The sequence below is a fragment of the Phocoena sinus genome, chromosome 9, assembly GCF_008692025.1.
Source record: "Phocoena sinus isolate mPhoSin1 chromosome 9, mPhoSin1.pri, whole genome shotgun sequence".
Lineage (NCBI taxonomy): Eukaryota > Metazoa > Chordata > Mammalia > Artiodactyla > Phocoenidae > Phocoena > Phocoena sinus.
Genome location: NC_045771.1, coordinates 76774524 through 76793627, shown reverse-complemented (window position 1 = coordinate 76793627; position 19104 = coordinate 76774524). Strand labels below are relative to the sequence as shown.

At 43.5% G+C, this 19104-nt stretch overlaps 1 protein-coding gene across 4 annotated transcripts in view; it reads right to left on the bottom strand.

Annotated features, from left to right (window-relative positions):
- ABCB1 (ATP binding cassette subfamily B member 1) overlaps positions 1-19104 on the bottom strand; it is a 106953-nt gene that overhangs the window by 30790 nt on the left and 57059 nt on the right. For all 4 annotated transcript variants that reach the window (XM_032643320.1, XM_032643322.1, XM_032643321.1 and 1 more), the window contains 11 exons: positions 17302-17473; positions 16137-16250; positions 15892-16002; positions 15369-15494; positions 15061-15264; positions 14200-14370; positions 11518-11679; positions 10300-10476; positions 9643-9789; positions 7062-7169; positions 3303-3380 (listed from right to left, as the gene is read on the bottom strand). In XM_032643320.1, the coding sequence (XP_032499211.1) occupies positions 3303-3380; positions 7062-7169; positions 9643-9789; positions 10300-10476; positions 11518-11679; positions 14200-14370; positions 15061-15264; positions 15369-15494; positions 15892-16002; positions 16137-16250; positions 17302-17473 (1570 nt within the window). The remainder of the gene's footprint in view (positions 1-3302; positions 3381-7061; positions 7170-9642; positions 9790-10299; positions 10477-11517; positions 11680-14199; positions 14371-15060; positions 15265-15368; positions 15495-15891; positions 16003-16136; positions 16251-17301; positions 17474-19104) is intronic.

Sequence of the window (19104 nt, the reverse complement as noted above, 5' to 3'; positions counted from 1 at the left end):
AAGACAAAGTCGCTGATTTCATGAAGCCCAGATTCTAGTGATGGAAACCACAGATAAAAATATACCATGCCAGGTGATAATAAATGATAGGAAGAAAAATAGACTGGGGTAGGAAGGAAAAAAAAGTGAGGAAAGGCACTATTTTATAGATTGGGAAGGGGAGAGAGAAGTCCTCTCTCAGGTGACGTTTGAGCAGAGACTTGAATGAAGAGAAGGATGAGAATATCTGAGACAAGGAAGAGAGAGCATGTGCAAAGGCCCCGAGGAAAAGGCATATTTGATCTGTTCACATACAAGCAAGAAAGCTGTAAGGGCTGCCACCAGTCTTTTTTTGTTTGTTTGTTTTTTGCGGTACGCGGGCCTCTCACTGCTGCGGCCTCTCCCGTTGCGGAGCACAGGCTCCGGATGCGCAGGCTCAGCGGCCATGGCTCACGGGCCCAGCCGCTCCACGGCATGTGAGATCTTCCCGGACCGGGGCACAAACCCGTGTCCCCTGCATCGGCAGGCGGACTCTCAACCACTGCGCCACCAGGGAAGCCCTGCCACCAGTCTTAAAAGCACCTCTGTGGGAATGTGTAAAGCCAGCTCTTCCTCCGGACAGACTTCTGTTCTCACTGGGCTCTCCCACTCCTCTCATACCCGCATGCAATGAACCAATGGGTATAGAGTAGACTGTGTATGGGAGAGGGGGCGAAACTATAGGAGATGAGGTCTGAGAGGTAGTGGGGACCACATCGTGTGTGACCTTATAGGTAACTGTGAAGATTCCAGATTTGGGGACTTCCCTAGCAGTCCAGTGGTTAGGACTCCACACTTTCACTGCGAAGGGCCCGGATTCAATCCCTGGTCAGGGAACTAAGATCCCATAAGCTACACGGCACGGACAGTAAAAAAGAAAATAAAGAGTCCAGGGACTTCCCTGGTGGTCCAGTGGTTAAGAATCGGTCTTGCAATGCAGGGGATGCCAGTTCGATCCCTGGTCAGGGAACTGAGATCCCACATGCTGCAGGACAACTAAGCCTGTGCTGCAACTAATGGGCCTGGGTACTCTAGCGCCCGTGCACCGCAACTAATACCTGATACAGCAAATAAATAAATGAACATTAAAAAAAAAAAAAGAGTCCAGATTTTACCCTCACCAATATGGGTAGCTTTCAGCAGGTGTCGGGCAGAGGGATGTGATTTGACTTTTTATCTTAGAAGAATGATTCTGGCTCTCGGGCGATGAACCCACTGGACTGGGATAAGGATGGAGGCAGCAGGACCAATTAGGAGGCTGTTGTAATATTAAACAAACTAGAGTCGAGGACGACTCCAAGGTCATTAGCCTGCACAACGGGTAGAACGGAGGTGCCATTTACTGATATGGGGGAGGACCAGGAAAGGAGCAAGCCTTGTGGGGAGGGGAGAGTCAGAAGTTCAATTTTGGAAATATTAGGTATGGAATGCTTAATAGACATTCACACAGAGAAGTCAAATAAACAGATAACTGTGGTTCAGGGCAGAATAAACCAATTGGGTTTAAAAAAAAAAATCGACAAAAGAAATCTAGATTAAAATTTAGCATTCAGGGCTTCCCTGGTGGCGCAGTGGTTGAGAGTCCGCCTGCCGATGCAGGGCACGCCGGTTCGTGCCCCGGTCCGGGAGGATCCCACATGCCGCAGAGCGGCTGGGCCCGTGAGCCATGGCCGCTGAGCCTGCGCGTCCGGAGCCTGTGCTCCGCAACAGGAGAGGCCACAACAGTGAGAGGCCCGCGTACCGCAAAAAAAAAAAAAAAAAAAAAAATTTAGCATTCAATATAAAATAGGATTTTCTTTGGAAAACCACTTACACTTTTCAATACAAAAATACTCGAAAGACTGTGAGTTTGAAGTACCAGTTTATGTCTGTTACAAGAATAACTATGGTCCTAAGAAGTTACCTCAATGGGTGATTTGCAATTAAAGCAGTATCTATCATTTTCCCCAAAAATAATGAAGGAAATAACCACAGCATTATAATTTCTTATAGTATGTATCCGTTTGCTTTTAAAAATTGTTCAGTGCTTAAGTGCCTCCCCCACTGAAATGTAACTTCCGTGTACTAGGTACCATTCTGATGTGAAGGCCTTACAATACCTAGTATTATGCCTTGTCAGCAGAAGGCCCTTAATGCATGATGGCTGGACTTAATAATGTATGGAGAGGGCATTACACAAATCATCAGCTCAGCTTCCAAAGAATAATGGACCTAGGAGTTGACCTGGGGGCTGTAGGGGCAATGGGGCATTTAGCCCTGGACCAAAGTCTTGAGTCTAAATCAAATGTCACTTACAAATATGGTTTGACCGAAAATTCTAACACAGGGCCCTCGACCAAACAGTGCTCTTTCACTCGATGGATTCAGTCCTGGCTCTGTCAGTCACAAGCTAGCAATCCCCATAAATATGTCTTCTTTTTAAGTGGCAGGGGTAGGAGTAGGAAAGGACTGAAGAACGAAAGACAGCTGCGAAAATGTGAATGTCATCGAGAAATCAATACAGCCAAGTGGTGTTCCTCAGCCAGGGTTCAAGTACGCCCAGCATATCCGGGGCATCCAGATGGAGCATCATAGTATTAGTGAGTTTAAAATGGAAAGTTACAAAGTCACAGACAAAATTTGCATGATTGTTAAAGAAACTTTCCCCTTTGAACTGGGCTGCTCTGGGTTGCATGTCCAGAATCCCCTTCCCCCTTTCCCCAGAAAAACATTCACATCTGTCTGTCGTTAGGGTTCTGAAGGTGTTAAATGTGAGAGACATTCCATTAAATCATTATCAGCTAGCAACACTGCAGCTGGAATTAATCTACCAGTCTAGCTAGCCCCAGTGAAGAAACTGAGCAGCAGGGAATGGGCCATGGGGATGACTTCTGATCTGTGGAAAGAAACGGTACAGGAGGCATTTCCTGGTGGGAAGAAACACAAGTATCCTGGGTTTCCCAGGGGAAAGACGGAAAGAAAGAGAGGAAAGGGATGAGAAGCATGGAAGATCGCTTCCACCTACTCTGCCTACAGCTGCTGAGACAGAGGCTGGAGGTGAATCTGCCCTGGAGACTCCCATTTGTCTCGCGGGGACCCCCCGTCCTTGCGCCCACCCAGAGGAGACCTCCCAGGGCAGGGCTCTGAGCCTGACCTGGTGGGCGGTTCAGCAGCATCTCTGATATGCGACTGAGGGAAGATCAATACAGGAGCTCTGTATGACCAGACGGCGCCCCACTGCTTCCCCGCAACATGGCACAGCGGGGCGTTTTGCATATCCCAGGCACAGCCCTCAACAGACATACCTGTCTCAGCATGGATCTGAAAACCATGTATCGGAGTCGCTTGGTGAGGATCTCTCCGGCCTTGCCAAACGTGTAGCCCTGTGAAGAGTAACATGCCCCAAGGGAAAAGACTTGTCAGAGACCCAGCCGCTGATGACACAACAGGAGGGGGACTTGGTGTCACCGCTAAAGCAGGACACCAGACAAAGTCAGAAAGCCCGATTTCAAGGCGTGGCTCTCTTTCGGTGGCAGTGTACTATGGCGGGTAGCCGCACTGCTGGCAGAGCCGGGACAGCTGAAATCAACACTGCCGCTCCCCAGGTGGGCCCGTTGGGGATTTATTAGGACGTGGTTTCTCTGTCCCCCGTTCCCCCTCCCGCTTATTTCTCCCCGTGAAACAGGGTCTGTCACTCAGGAAGCTGGGGAGTTGTTCCCAAGGCAGAAGGCACTCTAAACCAGGGGTTTATATTACGTATCATCCAAACCAGAACATTTTTGAGCGTGAGAAGGGGGGATATATCATAAGTACACCAGGACCCGAGGTGCAACCTGGGAAGACAAGAATATACAGCCACCCCGGCCATAAAAGATACAGACAACAAAGATATCAAATTCTTAGTTTCCAAGTTAAAAAAAAAGAAAAAGCCAAAGTCTAGCAGCAAAATAGTTGGAAAGGAAGACTTACTGAGAGAGAATTTTCTGCACTGCCCTTCCCGTTTCCCCAAGGATAAAATCTGTGTCTGGGAGGAAAGAAGAGAGTTTGGGGAAAGAAGAAAGTAAGATGTGATTGTATGGCCATGCTGGGCCCTGTCTGGGGAGGAACGAGGACAGACCCTCATCCCAGTGAGTTTGGGGATACAGGACCAGAAGGAAGCATTGCTCCCATTTCTACCTGGAGCGCTGGGGAGTGGCGGTTTACGGATGAGGCTTGCCACACAATGGTCTGCAGAAAGCAGAGCGGAAATGGCTGGATGGTGTATCAGAAGAGGAGAAGCCCTAATAACAGCCTAGTGTGTTGGACATTACGGAGAGCGAGGGAAGAAACACGTGCAAAGAACACTCTTCCACGTGCTCCTGACCAAGGAAGACAGGTTGGACCATGTAACGGAAGGCCACCAGCCCCTCGGGTCACCAACATGAGGCAGGGGGGCAGGGGAGGTGCACAGACCACCACCCTCTGCCCAGTGCTGTGATGCTGCCTAATCCTTCTGCGAAAATAGACACCAATCCAGGGAGAAGGGGGAGAGGGAGAAACCCTGGATTAACTGAGTTGACGCCCGAAGTTATCAAAATGATTAGCTTTACTTGGAAATGACCAGACGAAGGTTTCTGCTATTAGACCGAATGAAATCTGAACTATCTTGCCCACTACAGGAATGTTACTGTTGCTATCTTGTTGAGAACTTTCATTAAGTACTTCACAAACATTGTAAGTCCTCAGGACAAACCTATAATCACCACTTTACAGAAGAAATGGAGGTTTAGAGAGGCTGGTAAATTGCCGGAGGCTACAGTTCTAAGGCGGCAGAGTTGGAATCTGAATCTTCATCTAAAAGAATCTTAACCAGAATGAGAACCCAGAGCCTGGGATTTAACCCCACAGTCAGCTCCTTCCTTGCATTTCTAAATGAGGAGTTGGCATTCTAACATCACCATTAGGCACTGTGCCACCTCTGCACGTCTGAGGTCCTGGGATTCAGAGTCTTTTGTTTTCACCTCGGTTTGCCAAGCAAACCAGGCTCCAGTTTCTCTGAGCATCATTATGTTACAAAGGTACCACTTGAACTGCCTTTGCTTCACCAATTCAAATCTCCAGTTCAAAGCCTACCTCCCTCCAAATTTCTTAACCAACTACACCCTCAGCAATCTCCACCTTCTCCCAAGTCCTATGGCATTAATAGTTGGTAAGGCAATCTCACATACAATTAGAGTATCACATTTATTCCAGTATGATCAAATTCCCCAAAGAGACTTCAAGTACTCAGTAACAAGAGTCCAGAGCTTTGGACCTCCTATCATGTCCAGAAAAGTGTTCTGTCTGTTCAAAATAGGAATACATGCTTACACCATGTAAAATAAAGAGACCTATTGAGAGATCTATCTTAAAAAATTACATGTGACTAATCATTCATTCATTTAATAAGTGATTGTGTTTGCAACTGCCTCACACAGACCTAGGAACTTAGTCTTATCATCTCTTTTAATCATCAAGCATCAGCTACCATTATCCCCATTTTACAGATGAGGAAACTGAGGCTTACACAGTTTAAGTTACTTACTTGCCCAAGGACACAAAATTAGCAACTGGAGTAACTCATACTTGACCCTAGCCTAACACCAAAGCCCACACTGTCTTACCATGCTGAGCTTTTTAGAGCACTTGATTCCTTGCAATTTCACCTCAGCCAAATGATTTGCAACTTGTAAAACCTGACTCTTTACAAATGTTTCCTACAGTTTTTGTTTGAAGACTGACATTTTTCCATCATTAAAAGTGTTCCTTCTCCTTTAGCAAAAGATAAATGATAAACTCTTCAAACATTTTTTGAATCAGTGTAACTGGCTTATGTGGTTCTGGGTTTTGTTGTTGCTTTTAGAACACTGGAAGACATTTAAGTATTTAAACTGACAAGCAGTACTTATATCCAAACATATGTCCAAAGCTCCCCTAAATCCCATTTTTTAGAGCCTAGTGTCAGCAACAAATTGGCACTTGCCATCTACCTCTACAAGGATTAAATCATGAGCTGCTGCAGCTGCTGACCTTCAACACCCCCTGAAAGGAGCTCAGGGTGGAGAGCAGTAAGGAGGCACTCTGTGCTCTGGGAAAAACTGGCAGAACTGTTCTTCAGATAGATATTTTCAGGATCCAATTTTATGAGCCCATTTCGTGTATCTCCTCATACCTAGAAAAGCACTAAAATCCTTCATGGTGACAACTGCTCCTCGTGACTAGCAGAAACCTGCAAAAAAATATGTGCTTGATTGCAATGTACTCCCCCTTCACCAAAATCAAATATATATAGACCTTCCCCTCTCCCTCCTAGGAGCAGTTTCTCCAAGCTATCTGAGATGCTGTCTCCCTGGCTGCAGTCCTCAACTTGCCCCAAATAAAACTTAACACATGGGACTTCCATGGTGGTGCAGTGGTTAAGAATCTGCCTGCCAATGCAGGGGACACGGGTTCGAGCCCTGGTCCGGGAAGATGCCACATGCCACGGAGCAACTAAGCCTGTGCGCCCCGACTACTGAGCCTGCACTCTAGAGCCCGTGAGCCACAACTACTGAGCGTGCGTGCCACAACTACTGAAGCCCGAGCACCTAGAGTCCGTGCTCCACAGCAAGAGAAGCCACCACAATGAGAAGCCCGCGCACCGCAACGAAGAGTAGCCCCCGCTCGACGCAACTAGAGAAAGCCCGCGTGCAGCAACAATGACCCAACGCAGCCAAAAAAAACTTAACTCGCAACTCTCACACTGTGCATCTTTTTAAGGCAACACCAGCTTTCATTTCCAATCACCAGATTAGATCAAATACTCTCTGCTCCCTCTGACTTCATTAACATTTCCAGTTGGGGGAGGAGAAGGTGGGAAGGAAGGAAGCAAGGGAGCCAGAGGAAGCAAAACATCTTTGTTTTAAAAATGTCAGAGCAAGTGGCTGCTAACAGCCCAGCAACTAGAGGAGCAATTCCACTAAAAAGCCAGTTATTACACAGATGTTTAATAAATTCCCCCCGTCGAACAATGGTACATTTCTCAAAGTGAAAATATAGACACTTACCTGAAGGAAAAACGTAATAAAAGAAATAATTCCAAGGATTAGAAACAAGAGTGAAAACAAGTTACTATTCTGTCGTTTGGTTTCAGGATCGTCATCTCTGGTAAAAACCTGTCAAGAAAATATTTAAAGCGTTTTCAGTACCACTGAAGAAATCATTCAAAGTCTGACCCATTTTGCATCTAGCAGAGTATTCGGGGTCAAGGGAGCCTTAGTATGTGGAGGTCAGGCTGGCTTCCCTAAAGGGGGACATATTCTGCCTTCCCTGGGGACCAAGAGTGGGCCCGTCATTCATCAGTCTATCCAGCTCTTTTTCTGCTCATACTACTTCTTGGAGTAAGAGTGCCACAAGGGGGCGCCACACCCACCACAGCAGAATTGGGAACAAATACTCTCTGCTTCCTTTGACAGGAAACTACACTGTGTGTCGATCTGTTGTTTTACAAGTTGGACATTTCGAACTGTCCCAAGGTGTCTGGAGACACATCTGCTGATGTGGTTTCAGTGAACCCAGGAAAGGTGCTCATTCATTCAGCCCAGGCCTCTCCAAAGAAAGGAGGTTCCTTGAGCCAGCCTCTGTAGGATGGCCAGTTAAGATAGCCAGTGGGCAACTGCAGCCAGCTCACCTAGAACCACATGTGGAGACCTGGGTTAGAAGAGCTTACAGGATGCCCTGGGCTTCAAGAACAGAGAATAACCATGCCACAGGGAAAGAAAATCACCTCCCTTCACAGTGGGCCAAAATCAGTCTTGCGAGAGCCATATTCCTAAGCCAACCCAGACAACTTTATCCCTTATAAAGGAAAAAAAAAAAAAAAAGCTTTTTGGAAGAAGTTAATTTTTCTTGATTAGTCATTCCAACAAAAATAAGACCTGGGCTCCCCTGGTGGCGCAGTGGTTGAGAGTCCGCCTGCCGATGCAGGGGACGCGGGTTCGAGCCCCGGTCCAGGAAGATCCCACCTGCCGCGGAGCAGCTGGGCCCGTGAGCCATGGACGCTGAGCCTGCGCGTCCGGAGCCTGTGCTCCGCAACGGGAGAGGCCACAACAGTGAGAGGCCCGCGTACAGAAAAAAAAAAAAAAAAGACCTAACAATCAGTGAGCTCTTACTCTGTGCCAGGTGTTATTCTAAACTCATATATACTATCCTTTACCCTCACAACCACCTCCTGAGGTTTCTTATCATCACCATTTTACATAAAGGGAAACTGAAGCACAGAGAAGTTAATTAACTTGTTCAAGGTAACACAGCCACCAAGTGATGACCCAAGGCTATACCCCCAAGCAATCTAACTCAGAGCCCACAATCCTAAATTCTGTGTTACAAACCTTCAATGAGGCAGAGAGCTTTTTCCCTACCCAATATCTAGGAGCTAAGATGTCTGCCTTGGACCACCTGTTTCCAGGTCTGTTGTTACACAAGGAATGAGGAAAACATAAAATTTGTAAGTTTTTGTTATACACAGCCAAACCTATTCCTAACTAATCCAATTCCTTTTTTTTCCCTGATGATGCCACTGTCTACCTCTGTGCCTGCAAGACAAATGCTAGAACAGGGACTGGCCCCAGCCAGTCTATGGTGGCTATGAAACAAAACCATGTTCCTTTGCTTCTGAATGGTTACTTGTGCACTACAATGGCAAGGTTGAGCATTTGCAAAGCAGACCATCTGGCCTGCACAGCCTAAAGTATCTACTCTCTTAGCGTTTATAGACAAAGTTTGCTAACCCCTGGCCTAGAACATATGCTCCATGGAATCAGACACTTCCTCTCTTTCCTGGTACTTTTTCAGCACGTAGAACAGCACGTGGCACAAAGCAGACAATGAAGATATTCCTTGAAGGACTACATCAAACATGTGAACGCCAACCGTGGACCGGCATATTTATGTATCTTTTAATATAATCAAAAGTTAGCGTTTGGTCTATATTTTGTGTAGTGATCCATCTCTTTCTCTACAATGTTTCTAGCAGTTATGGCAAAGGTGTCCTCAGCTTGTCTGAACATCTGCCATTAACAGAGGGCACTCCTGCCTGGATTGTAACTTCTTTGTTGAAAATGCCAAAATGAAAAGCAGGTGCAACCGGCATCTGTCAGCCTCCATCTTTTGGAAGCCGTCCCATTTGTTTCACCTTAACACATGGGATGGACATCTCACAGAGGCCCAGCGCTCAGTCTGCTTACGTCCTGACAAGCACATGAGTCAGAGAGCAGCTCTGTCTTGAGCCAGTGTGATGAACATACAAGGAAGTCTCTTCCCACCCTGGTGATAGGACAGTTCCATTGGACTCAGAGTCCAATGACGGCAGGTAGGGGACAGTCACCTAGTCAGTTTCATGGACTATTTTTCAGGGATCTCGTTCCCAGGGCCCTAGGATAGAAAGCAAATGCCACGACCAAGGAAGCTTTGAAAAATTAGTTTTCCTATCACAAACAAGACTTCTATTCCTACATCTACAAGCTGCTTAGTGTCATATGAAGGTGAGCTGCATGCTTTTGTGGTTTCTATATAAAGTTACAAACACAAACAGTTCATTCTTTAGTCAGGACTCACAAGTAAATCTCCAAAATGGACATAAACACTTACCCCTACAATCTTTGAAAATATTACTGAAAATGCTGGTTGCAGACCTCCATTTATAATGGCACAAAATATACCAACCACAAAATAAGGCCATTCAGTTATGTTCAGCTTCAGAATCCTCCAAAAAGAAACTGGAGGTACATTTTCATCCTGGAGAACACAAAATAATACAACAAACTCGTCAGGAAAAGAAGTGATGCTTAACTGATTTAATTGATGTACAGTTCTTTTGTATGCACAAAAATTTTTAAATGAATATATCTTTTTCTTACTTCCTTATCAACTGATGGCTATTTACCTTTAAAAAAAAAAAGTGCTGACAGATTCTGTTATATCGTTCCTTTATTTCTTAAAAATAAATGATTCCATAAACATTTAAGTCTGACCTGACAGTTGGAACATGACAAGTATAAGTAAGGATGAAAGAACAAAAATGTTTGTATTTGAAGACCCACTGTAATCTCTCTCTTTACATTATAAATTCTAATTCTAAAATTCTTGTCCTATAAATTCCAACTTGAGTCTAAAATGTTGAGATGTGGATTTGTGGAACAGGCTAGGGGATAGGACAGGAGGATTCTGGATAACCATTTCTTGTTCCCACTCGTATCCCAGCCTTAGCCCACTGGTGAAGACATAAGTCCGCAGCCTCCTCCGTACCAAAGTCTCTTCTGTACTAAGCTTTCTGTTTTGGCTTTGTGGTCCATGGATACTCTTGCGAGTTGATTTTCTTCTTATTAGACTGGATCCTAAATCTTTGGGGGACATGTCCAAGACATCAATTTCACTTTCGGATCCACCAGCTGCATTTTCTAATTCAATTTCATTTCCTTTTGTCTAAAATAAATAAGAAATATGAATAAGCTGGTTAGGCTCAGTTAACCAACAAAAACTAATCGCTTAACAGCAAATATCAAGGAAACGGCAATTTAAGTCTGTATAGGAAAAGGATAAAGTTACACTGCTATTTTCTGGTGTGATTATATTTGAAAATTAAAAACTAAATGAGTATTCCCATAAAATATGCTGAAACAACATGGCATCCATTCCATGTATCTAGTCATATACTTTTTGTGGGTGTTTTTGGCTCAGTCATATTTGCTTTGGACCGGTGTTATCAACAGAAATATGGTGCAAACCATATTGTGAGCCACAATTTTTTTCAGTAGCCATGCTAAAAAAAGTAAGAGAGGTAAAATCATTTTTTTTTTTTTTTGCGGTACGTGGGCCTCTCACTGCTGTGGCCTCTCCTGTTGCAGAGCACAGGCTCTGGATGCGCAGGCTCAGCAGCCATGGCTCACAGGCCCAGCCGCTCCGCGGCATGTGGGATCTTCCCGGACCAGGACACGAACCCGTGTCCCCTGCATCGGCAGGCAGACTCTCAACCACTGTGCCACCAGGGAAACCCTAAAATCAATTTTAATTGTATATTTTATCTAACCTAATGTATCCAAGGTATTAGATCAACATGTAATCAGTGTAAAGACTTTTTGAGATATCCTGCTTTTTTTCTGGTAGACTAAGTCTAAGTCTTTGGACTCTGGTATGCATTTTCAGCTTACAAACACTTCAATTCAGATTAACCACCGCTGAAGTGCTCAATAACCACATGAGGCTAGTGGCTACTTGAGTGGATAGCTCACTTTTAAGCCTTTTTTAACTTTACTTTTTTCTAATTATCCTTCTTTATTTTCCCTCCTTTCAAGAGAAAGAAAAAACCTCTAAAAAAACACTGGTCGGATCCTGAATCCCACCCAAGTATTTTTTCCCTCTTCTCAAGATAATCAACGGTAACATTTATTTATAGCACTGAACACAGCAAAATCAGCTTATGCCTAACATATTGTGCTTTAGGAAAATGCTAGAGTTAGACTATACCTGCATTGTGACAAGTTTGAAGTAAATGCCTTTCTCCTTCATGAGTTCATCATGACTGCCTTTCTCCACAGTGACTCCATCATCAAGACCAGCAATGACATCAGCATTACGAACTGTGGACAAACGATGTGCGATCACAATGGTGGTCCGGCCTTCTCTGGCCTAAAGAGAGAAAAATTTGGTTTTGGAATACATGAACAACTATCTGGAAAAATTCATTAATTCAAGTTATATTTGCTGACCACCAATGCCTTGGACATTGCAAAACTGTGTAAGCTATATAAGATAGTCTCTGCCTTCAGTAAATGTACAGTTAGTGGTTTAAAATGATGTTCTAAAAAAAAATTTTAAAATAATAAAAATAAAATAATGTTCTATTATAACTATAAACACAAATATGATAGTCTGATGTTAATATTATGTAAGCCTCTAAGTATTTTACTCAACCTCTCGTAGCCTGTTTATAGTAATAATCAGGGGCTTATATAAAGTAAAACACCCTACAGCCCAAGAATTGGTCAATCAGAGCAGGTACAGGCCAGTTGCTATACTGGTGCATACGAGCTAGCATCAGTCCTGGGAATCATCATGTCCTATCTCACAGGACATTTGGATGATCAAGACAAATAATAAATGTGAAGCAACAAAGTACAGACTTCAGTGTTACATTGATCTGAACTCAAATCTTAGTTCTGCCATTTATGAATTCCAGGATTTTATACAAATCTTTTAACCTGTGTGAGGCTCAACTTATTCAGATATAAAATGGGGATATTAATATAGTGCTAATTTTTAGAGTAGTTGTGATAACTAAATACAACAATGCACAGGAAGCACTGTGATGTACACAGTAAATGCTTAATAAATGATTCTTATTCCTAGGGAGAAGCATTATGGAAAAACTGAAGAGCTATGTAAATGTTTAAACGCCCAATCTCATTTTTATTTTCATATGGAACAGAGCCAGAGAACTAGAAGTCGCCTGAGATTTCTTTAACCTTTGTAACTCCCAGTGCTTATAATGTTTGTTACTCTATATTTCTCTCCAGGAACTAGCAATAAAATTCTCAAAACAAGCTAACAAAAAAAAAGGTATCAGGATCAGTATGAAAAAGAGAAGTGAAAAACTGAGAAGAAAAAAAAAATACATGTCAGAAAAATACTCTGTAGGTGGTAGCAACTAGACAGTAGAGAAGACAACGGATCAGCTCCATGGATGTTTTCAAAAGTCGGGGATGTGGTATTCCCCCCCAAAATGTGCAGGCTAAAGAAAAGGTATTTTTAAATGCAACCTTTCTAAATTCATTTTATTTATAATTTAATACACAGTGCCATGGTAGAATTATAAGAAAATACAGATGTGACATTATAGATAAGCAAAGTGAAGGGGGAAAACGCAGCCACAATCCCATCTCTTTCTATTTTGGTTCACAGAAGTTTTAGTGACCTGCTTTTTCTTCTCTCAACAATCTATTACACACTCTGACAGGATGTTTAGAGAAACAGCGTTGTTCTGTTATTATACAGAATAGGAACTGGAGCAAATATGAGTTCATCTTTTTTTTTTTTTTTTTTTTTGCGGTACACGGGCCTCTCACTGTTGTGGCCTCTCCCGTTGCGGAGCACAGGCTCCGGATGCGCAGGCTCAGCAGCCATGGCTCATGGGCCCAGCCGCTCCGCGGCATGTGGGATCTTCCCAAACCGGGGCACGAACCCGTGTTCTCTCCATCGGCAGGCAGATTCTCAACCACTGCGCCACCAGGGAAGCCTGTGAGTTCATCTTTGAATTCTACTGGGACACTTCAACTCGGAGCATTTATGGGTTAAAAGGTTTCCCCGTTTCTTGTCCTCACAGAGCTGGCCTGGTTACCATCATACACCAGAGACCAAGCACAGTGCCTGGCACAGCACGAGCACTCAAGTCCAAACTGGTGAATGAGTCACACAGACTCGAGAACTGCTGGAAGGTCAAACTCTGTTGATGGTCAAGGACATTTCATGGCTCAGGTTTTCCAACATCGGCAGCTCTCCGGCACTTTCCTGAAGATAAGAGGTTTCTCATTTCCTACAGAGTCTTCAAGAGGCATCTAACATCTTGGAAACTGTAAACCTTCCTCTTGTTGACAAAAACTCACAGAACCTAAATAACAGGGTCATCACTAAGGCTAATAAGTTTTCAAGATCACAATAAGAATCCACCTGCCAACACAGGGGACAAGGGTTCGAGCCCTGGTCCGGGAAGATCCCACATGCCACAGAGTAACTAAGCCTGTGTGCCACAACTACTGAGCCCGCATGCCACAACTACTGAAACCCACACACCTAGAGCCCGTGCTCTGCATCAGGAGAAGCCACCGCAATGAGAAGCCCACGCACCACAACAAAGAGTAGCCCCCACTCGCTGCAACTAGAGAAAGCCCATGCACAGCAATAAAGACCCAATGTAGCCAAAAATAAAGGAAAAAAAAAAAATTTGCAAGTATCTTTCAGTGAAAGCTTATTCATCGCTACCTAAAAAATACCAGAGAAATAGAAGTTAAACAAACAGACGCAAAGAGGCTTGATGGTTTTAATAGCTTTAAGAATCACTTTAGAAGAGATTTTTTTTTTAAACATTAAGAATTAACAATGGAATGTTCTTGTGCTTATAAATCAGCTAGGTTTGAAATGAGGTTCACCCACCTTATCCAGGGCCACCTGAACCACCGCTTCACTCTCAGTGTCCAGCGCTGAGGTGGCCTCATCCAGCAGCAGGATCTTGGGGTTGCGAACCAGAGCCCGAGCGATGGCGATTCTCTGCTTCTGTCCACCACTCAGCTGGGCCCCTCTCTCGCCAACCAGGGTGTCAAATTTCTACAACACAGAAACCACAGGACAATTAAGCAACAGAATAAGCTATCTCAGCTCAGATTATAAGGTGGCAAGCAGGGACTTCCCTGGTGGCGCAATGGTTAAGAATCCACCTGCCAATGCAGGAAACCCGGGGTCGAGCCCTGGTCCGGGAAGATCCCTCATGCCAAGGAGCAACTAAGCCTGTGTGCCACAACTACTGAGCCGGCGCTCTAGAGCCCGCAAGCCACAACTACTGAGCCCGCGTGCCACAACTACTGCAGCCCACGTGCCAAGAGCCTGTGCTCCACAACAAAGAGAAACCACCATGATGAGAAGCCCGCACACTGCAACAAAGAGTAGCCCCCGCTCGCCACAGCTAGAGAAAGCCTGCGCACAGCAACGAAGACCCAACGCAGCCAAAAAATAAATAAATTTATTAAAAAAAAAAAAAAAGATGGGAAGCAATCCCATAAACAACCCAAGCCTCACAGGCAGTATGGTCCAGTTCCTTAAACTTAGTAATAACCAACCCTAATTAAAAAAAATATGTATATCTACCACTAGTTGATGCTGCTAGAGCTTTAAAATCTGAAGTCATCTTGATTTCCCTTCTTAGGAGGCTCCTCCAGTTTATAGTCATTTCCTAACTTCCTATGCATCAGGCCAGCATTTTATAACCCTCTAGCATAACAAACATCGAGAAGGACTTACATTAGGCAGTTTCATGATGAAGTCATAGGCGCTGGCTTCCTTCACAGCTTTCTCAATCTCATCCATGGTTACATTTTCACGGCCGTAGCGAATGTTCTCGGCTATGGTGGTAGCAAACAACACAGGTTCCTGACTCACCACACCGATAATTTCCCGCAGATACCTTACATTGATGGTCCTGATGTCCTGTCCGTCAATACTGATCTGAAATAAAAAGTAGGTGTGATATTCACACACTGCAGACTTGCGACGTATAATCTGCAAAGGTAACTCAGTGCCGCAGCACCTAGTTCAGCAAGTCATCTCACCACGCCCTCCGTGGGGTCATAGAGCCTCTGTATCAGCTGGACTGTCGTGCTTTTCCCACAGCCACTGTTTCCAACCAGTGCCACCGTCTGCCCGCTCTCTACCTTCAAGTTGAGGCCCTTCAAGATCTATCACGATGAATGAGAAATAAACTTAAAGGCAATACACAGATTTTGAGACTATGAACTCAATTCAAAACTAGGTTTAAGGGCTTCCCTGGTGGCGCAGTGGTTGAGAGTCCGCCTGCCGATGCAGCGGACACGGGCTCGTGCCCCGGTCCGCGAAGATCCCACAGGCCGCGGAGCGGCTGGGCCCATGAGCCATGGCTGCTGGGCCTGCGTGTCCGGAGCCTTGCTCCGCAACGGGAGAGGCCACAACAGTGAGAGGCCCATGTACCGCAAAAAAAAAAAAACAAAAAAACTACGTTTAAACATACATTTTTTTAAAACAATCTCTAAAGGGAAGTATCAGACACACTTCATCCAATACATTGTTGAATCACTGATTAATCATTTATCACTGTACCTTAACTTCGTTTCGAGATGGGTAATTGAAGTGAACATTTCTGAATTCCAGATTTCCCTTAATATTATCGGGTTTGCGCCCGTTCTTCGAATAGCTGTCGATGCTTGGTTTCTAAACAGAATAAAATTTCAGAAGATGACTAGGTTACAATAACTACTTTTAGTGACATCTGCGGAGAGTTGAATAAAGTGATAAAGAAAATCGACTTTTTTCGACAGATAGATAAATGGCCAGCCCAGACTTACGTTATCAATGATCTTAAAGATTTCATAAGCTGCTCCTCTTGCATTTGCAAATGCCTCAATGCTTGGAGATGCCTGTCCAACACTAAAAGCCCCAATTAATACGGAAAAGAAGACCTGAGGAATGTGAAGGAAAAACATCAAGTTACTTAGTATTTAGTACATTTTTTCATACTTCTTCTAACATCGCTAATTAAATTTTTAAATGGCAAAGGCAACCTATCAATACTGGCTGTTAAAAATATTTTTAAAGTTGAAGTACTTTACAGTTTAGAAGGCTGAATTAGTCTTACCGGCTCAGTGAAACAATAAATTCTGTATGACTAGAATATTTTTATATGTCTTCTATGGCCAAGAATTTTGGTTCAGGTCATCAGTAGGGTACAGTGGAAACAAACCCTATTATGAGAGTCAGAAGCCCAAAGTCTGAATCCTGGATTGAGCACTGACTGGCTCTATGTCTTCAGGTGATTCTCCTAGATCTCTGGGCTTCAATTTCTTTATTTGCAAAAACAGGCAAGATTCTATCTATTTTCCCTACCGGGCAACCTTAGTGTTCTTGTATCAAGTGAAATGGTACATATGAAAGTATTTTGTGAAGTATAAAGCACACATTCTTTAACAGATGGAGTCTCTCTGCCCTCCACCAGATTGTATACTCTTTGAGGTCTGATGAACCGTTTATTTTTGTTTGTTTTTTTTCATTTTGCCCAAATCCGTTTCTTATTGGTAGACTTGATACCGTTTTCCTTCAGGGGTTAAAGGGAACTAATGTCACTATTCGTTTCTTTCTAGATCACACAGTAGTTATATTACCCAACAACTTACACAGAAGGAATTTTGCTCAGTGATTCTCTACTCACGTTCTCGGTTAGTCCTTCACAACAACACTAAAACATATGGCACCTTATTCCTGTCATTTCCATGTTGCAGAAGAGGTAAGAGAGTCTTGAAAAGTCTACGTGGCTGAAGCGAATCATACAGCTACTAAGTGGCAGAGCCGGAATTTGAACCAAGATGGCCTGATATCAAATCCCAGTCTCTTGCTCGCTATTCTTTGCATTATTTAATAATTCTTCGAAAATATATTCTCCAACAGTCAAACCAACACTACGAAATTTCACTGGCATTTTAATAGTGAGTCATCTCTTAATATAACATCACTTACAGTGAGTACTTGTCCAACAGAATATTCTTCTGACAGGACTAAGGAGGTCCCATACCAGAATGCCAGAGCATATGATGCATAGATCAACAGGAAAGCAGCACCTATAGAAATGTTGGCTGTAATAGCTTTCTTTATTCCAATTCTTTTAGCTTCTTCCAAATTTTTGTTGTACCTGGGAGAAGTAACAAAAATTAGCACACATACCTATAAATCTTATGAAACGGGTCAATACAGCATGATGGTTATTGCGTACACAGGATGTGCCACGGCCTGGGGGAGGTGTTTCACATGTATTTTCTCCTTTTGTCCACACACTGATCCTCTGATGTTAGTATTATGTTAATCCCTTCTTGTAGAAGACGAAACTGAGGCCTTATGGAAATTAAGTAATTTGTCGAGGGATGTTCTAAAAAGCACCTTCTCTGACTTTAGCAATAGTGAAATAAATGAAGTAATACTTAGCGAACTTCCAGAACTTGCATCGTTTCATACATAAGACAAAACAGAAGCTATGAAAACACCTGCGTTTTCCCTTGAAAATCTGCATGTGTTTTAAATGTACTAATAAAATGAAGATAAAATGCTAGAAAGTGCTCAATATAGGTGAGTCCTTTAAACCTCTGAATATCAAGTCTACTCCCTGCCCTGCTTCCCCCTGGGTCTGCCGGAAGAACCAAATGAGAAAATACATGTGTGAGAGCATTTTAAGAGCTCTGAATTGCCATCTAAGACTTTTTACATGTAAATAAACTGTCTAGTTTATCTACTTCCACAGATGTTTATTTTAAAAATCACTGACCTGAAAAAATTATTTGGCTTAAAGTATATAATAATCCATCACTATGTATCAGTGTCCTCTTCCTCAGCCTTTCTATACGTTGCCTACTACCCATCCTCTCTGTCAATGCTTCCGACGTTGGTCCTGTCATGGCTACTCACTACTGGAGGGAGGGGCTCTCCCTGGTGGCTTGGGCCACCCAAGGCCTTCTGGCTGCCTCAAGGATGGAGCAAATCAAGATCTCAGTACTATAACCCTGTAATCTGTTCACAGCACAAAAATCTGCACTACATTAGCCAAACTTGGAGAACACCTGTTAATAATTCTTACAGCATATACAGGGAAATACACAAAAGAGGGCAAAAGCAAGGAAGCAAACAAAAACCAAAGCAATGTTAGAGTCCACTGACAGATATTTCTCTCTCTTTCTAAGCACTTAACACTTACTCCCAAACGGCAATTCAAGTACTTTTTACACCCTGGGAAACCGGTTAATCTGTAACTTTACCTTCATTTGAAAGGAACATGGCAGACTGCTTTCCTTAAGAAGAGAGATGTGGAGATAAGCAAATGGGGCCCTAATTTAAAGAAAAAGAAGGATCTTTGCAAATACAGAATCACGGTAAAATTATTAGAGAAATAGGACAGATTATAATTGAGCCTTAAATCTGTCCTTAGCCTCTCAATCACAACTCCTTGCAGGAACAGGAGCTCACAATTGTTGACATGAAAGGATTTATTTCCATACAGAGTGTACATTTTGAGGTCTCTGATCCATAAACACATGACTATGTAAATATTATGCAGTATTATATTTATGTTTTGGAGCATCTGTCCCATTCGTTAGAATGTAGAAGCAAAGGTCAAGCCTTGCTCAGATATGAGCATGCCTTCTTTCTTGCCTTCATGCCTTTTAAAAACTACTTCACCAATAACCAGTTACCAAAGCATGGCCAAATGAAAATTACATGACTACTGCTTAAAGAGCAAATTTAAACAGAACTTCATGGTGATAAAATGGTAAT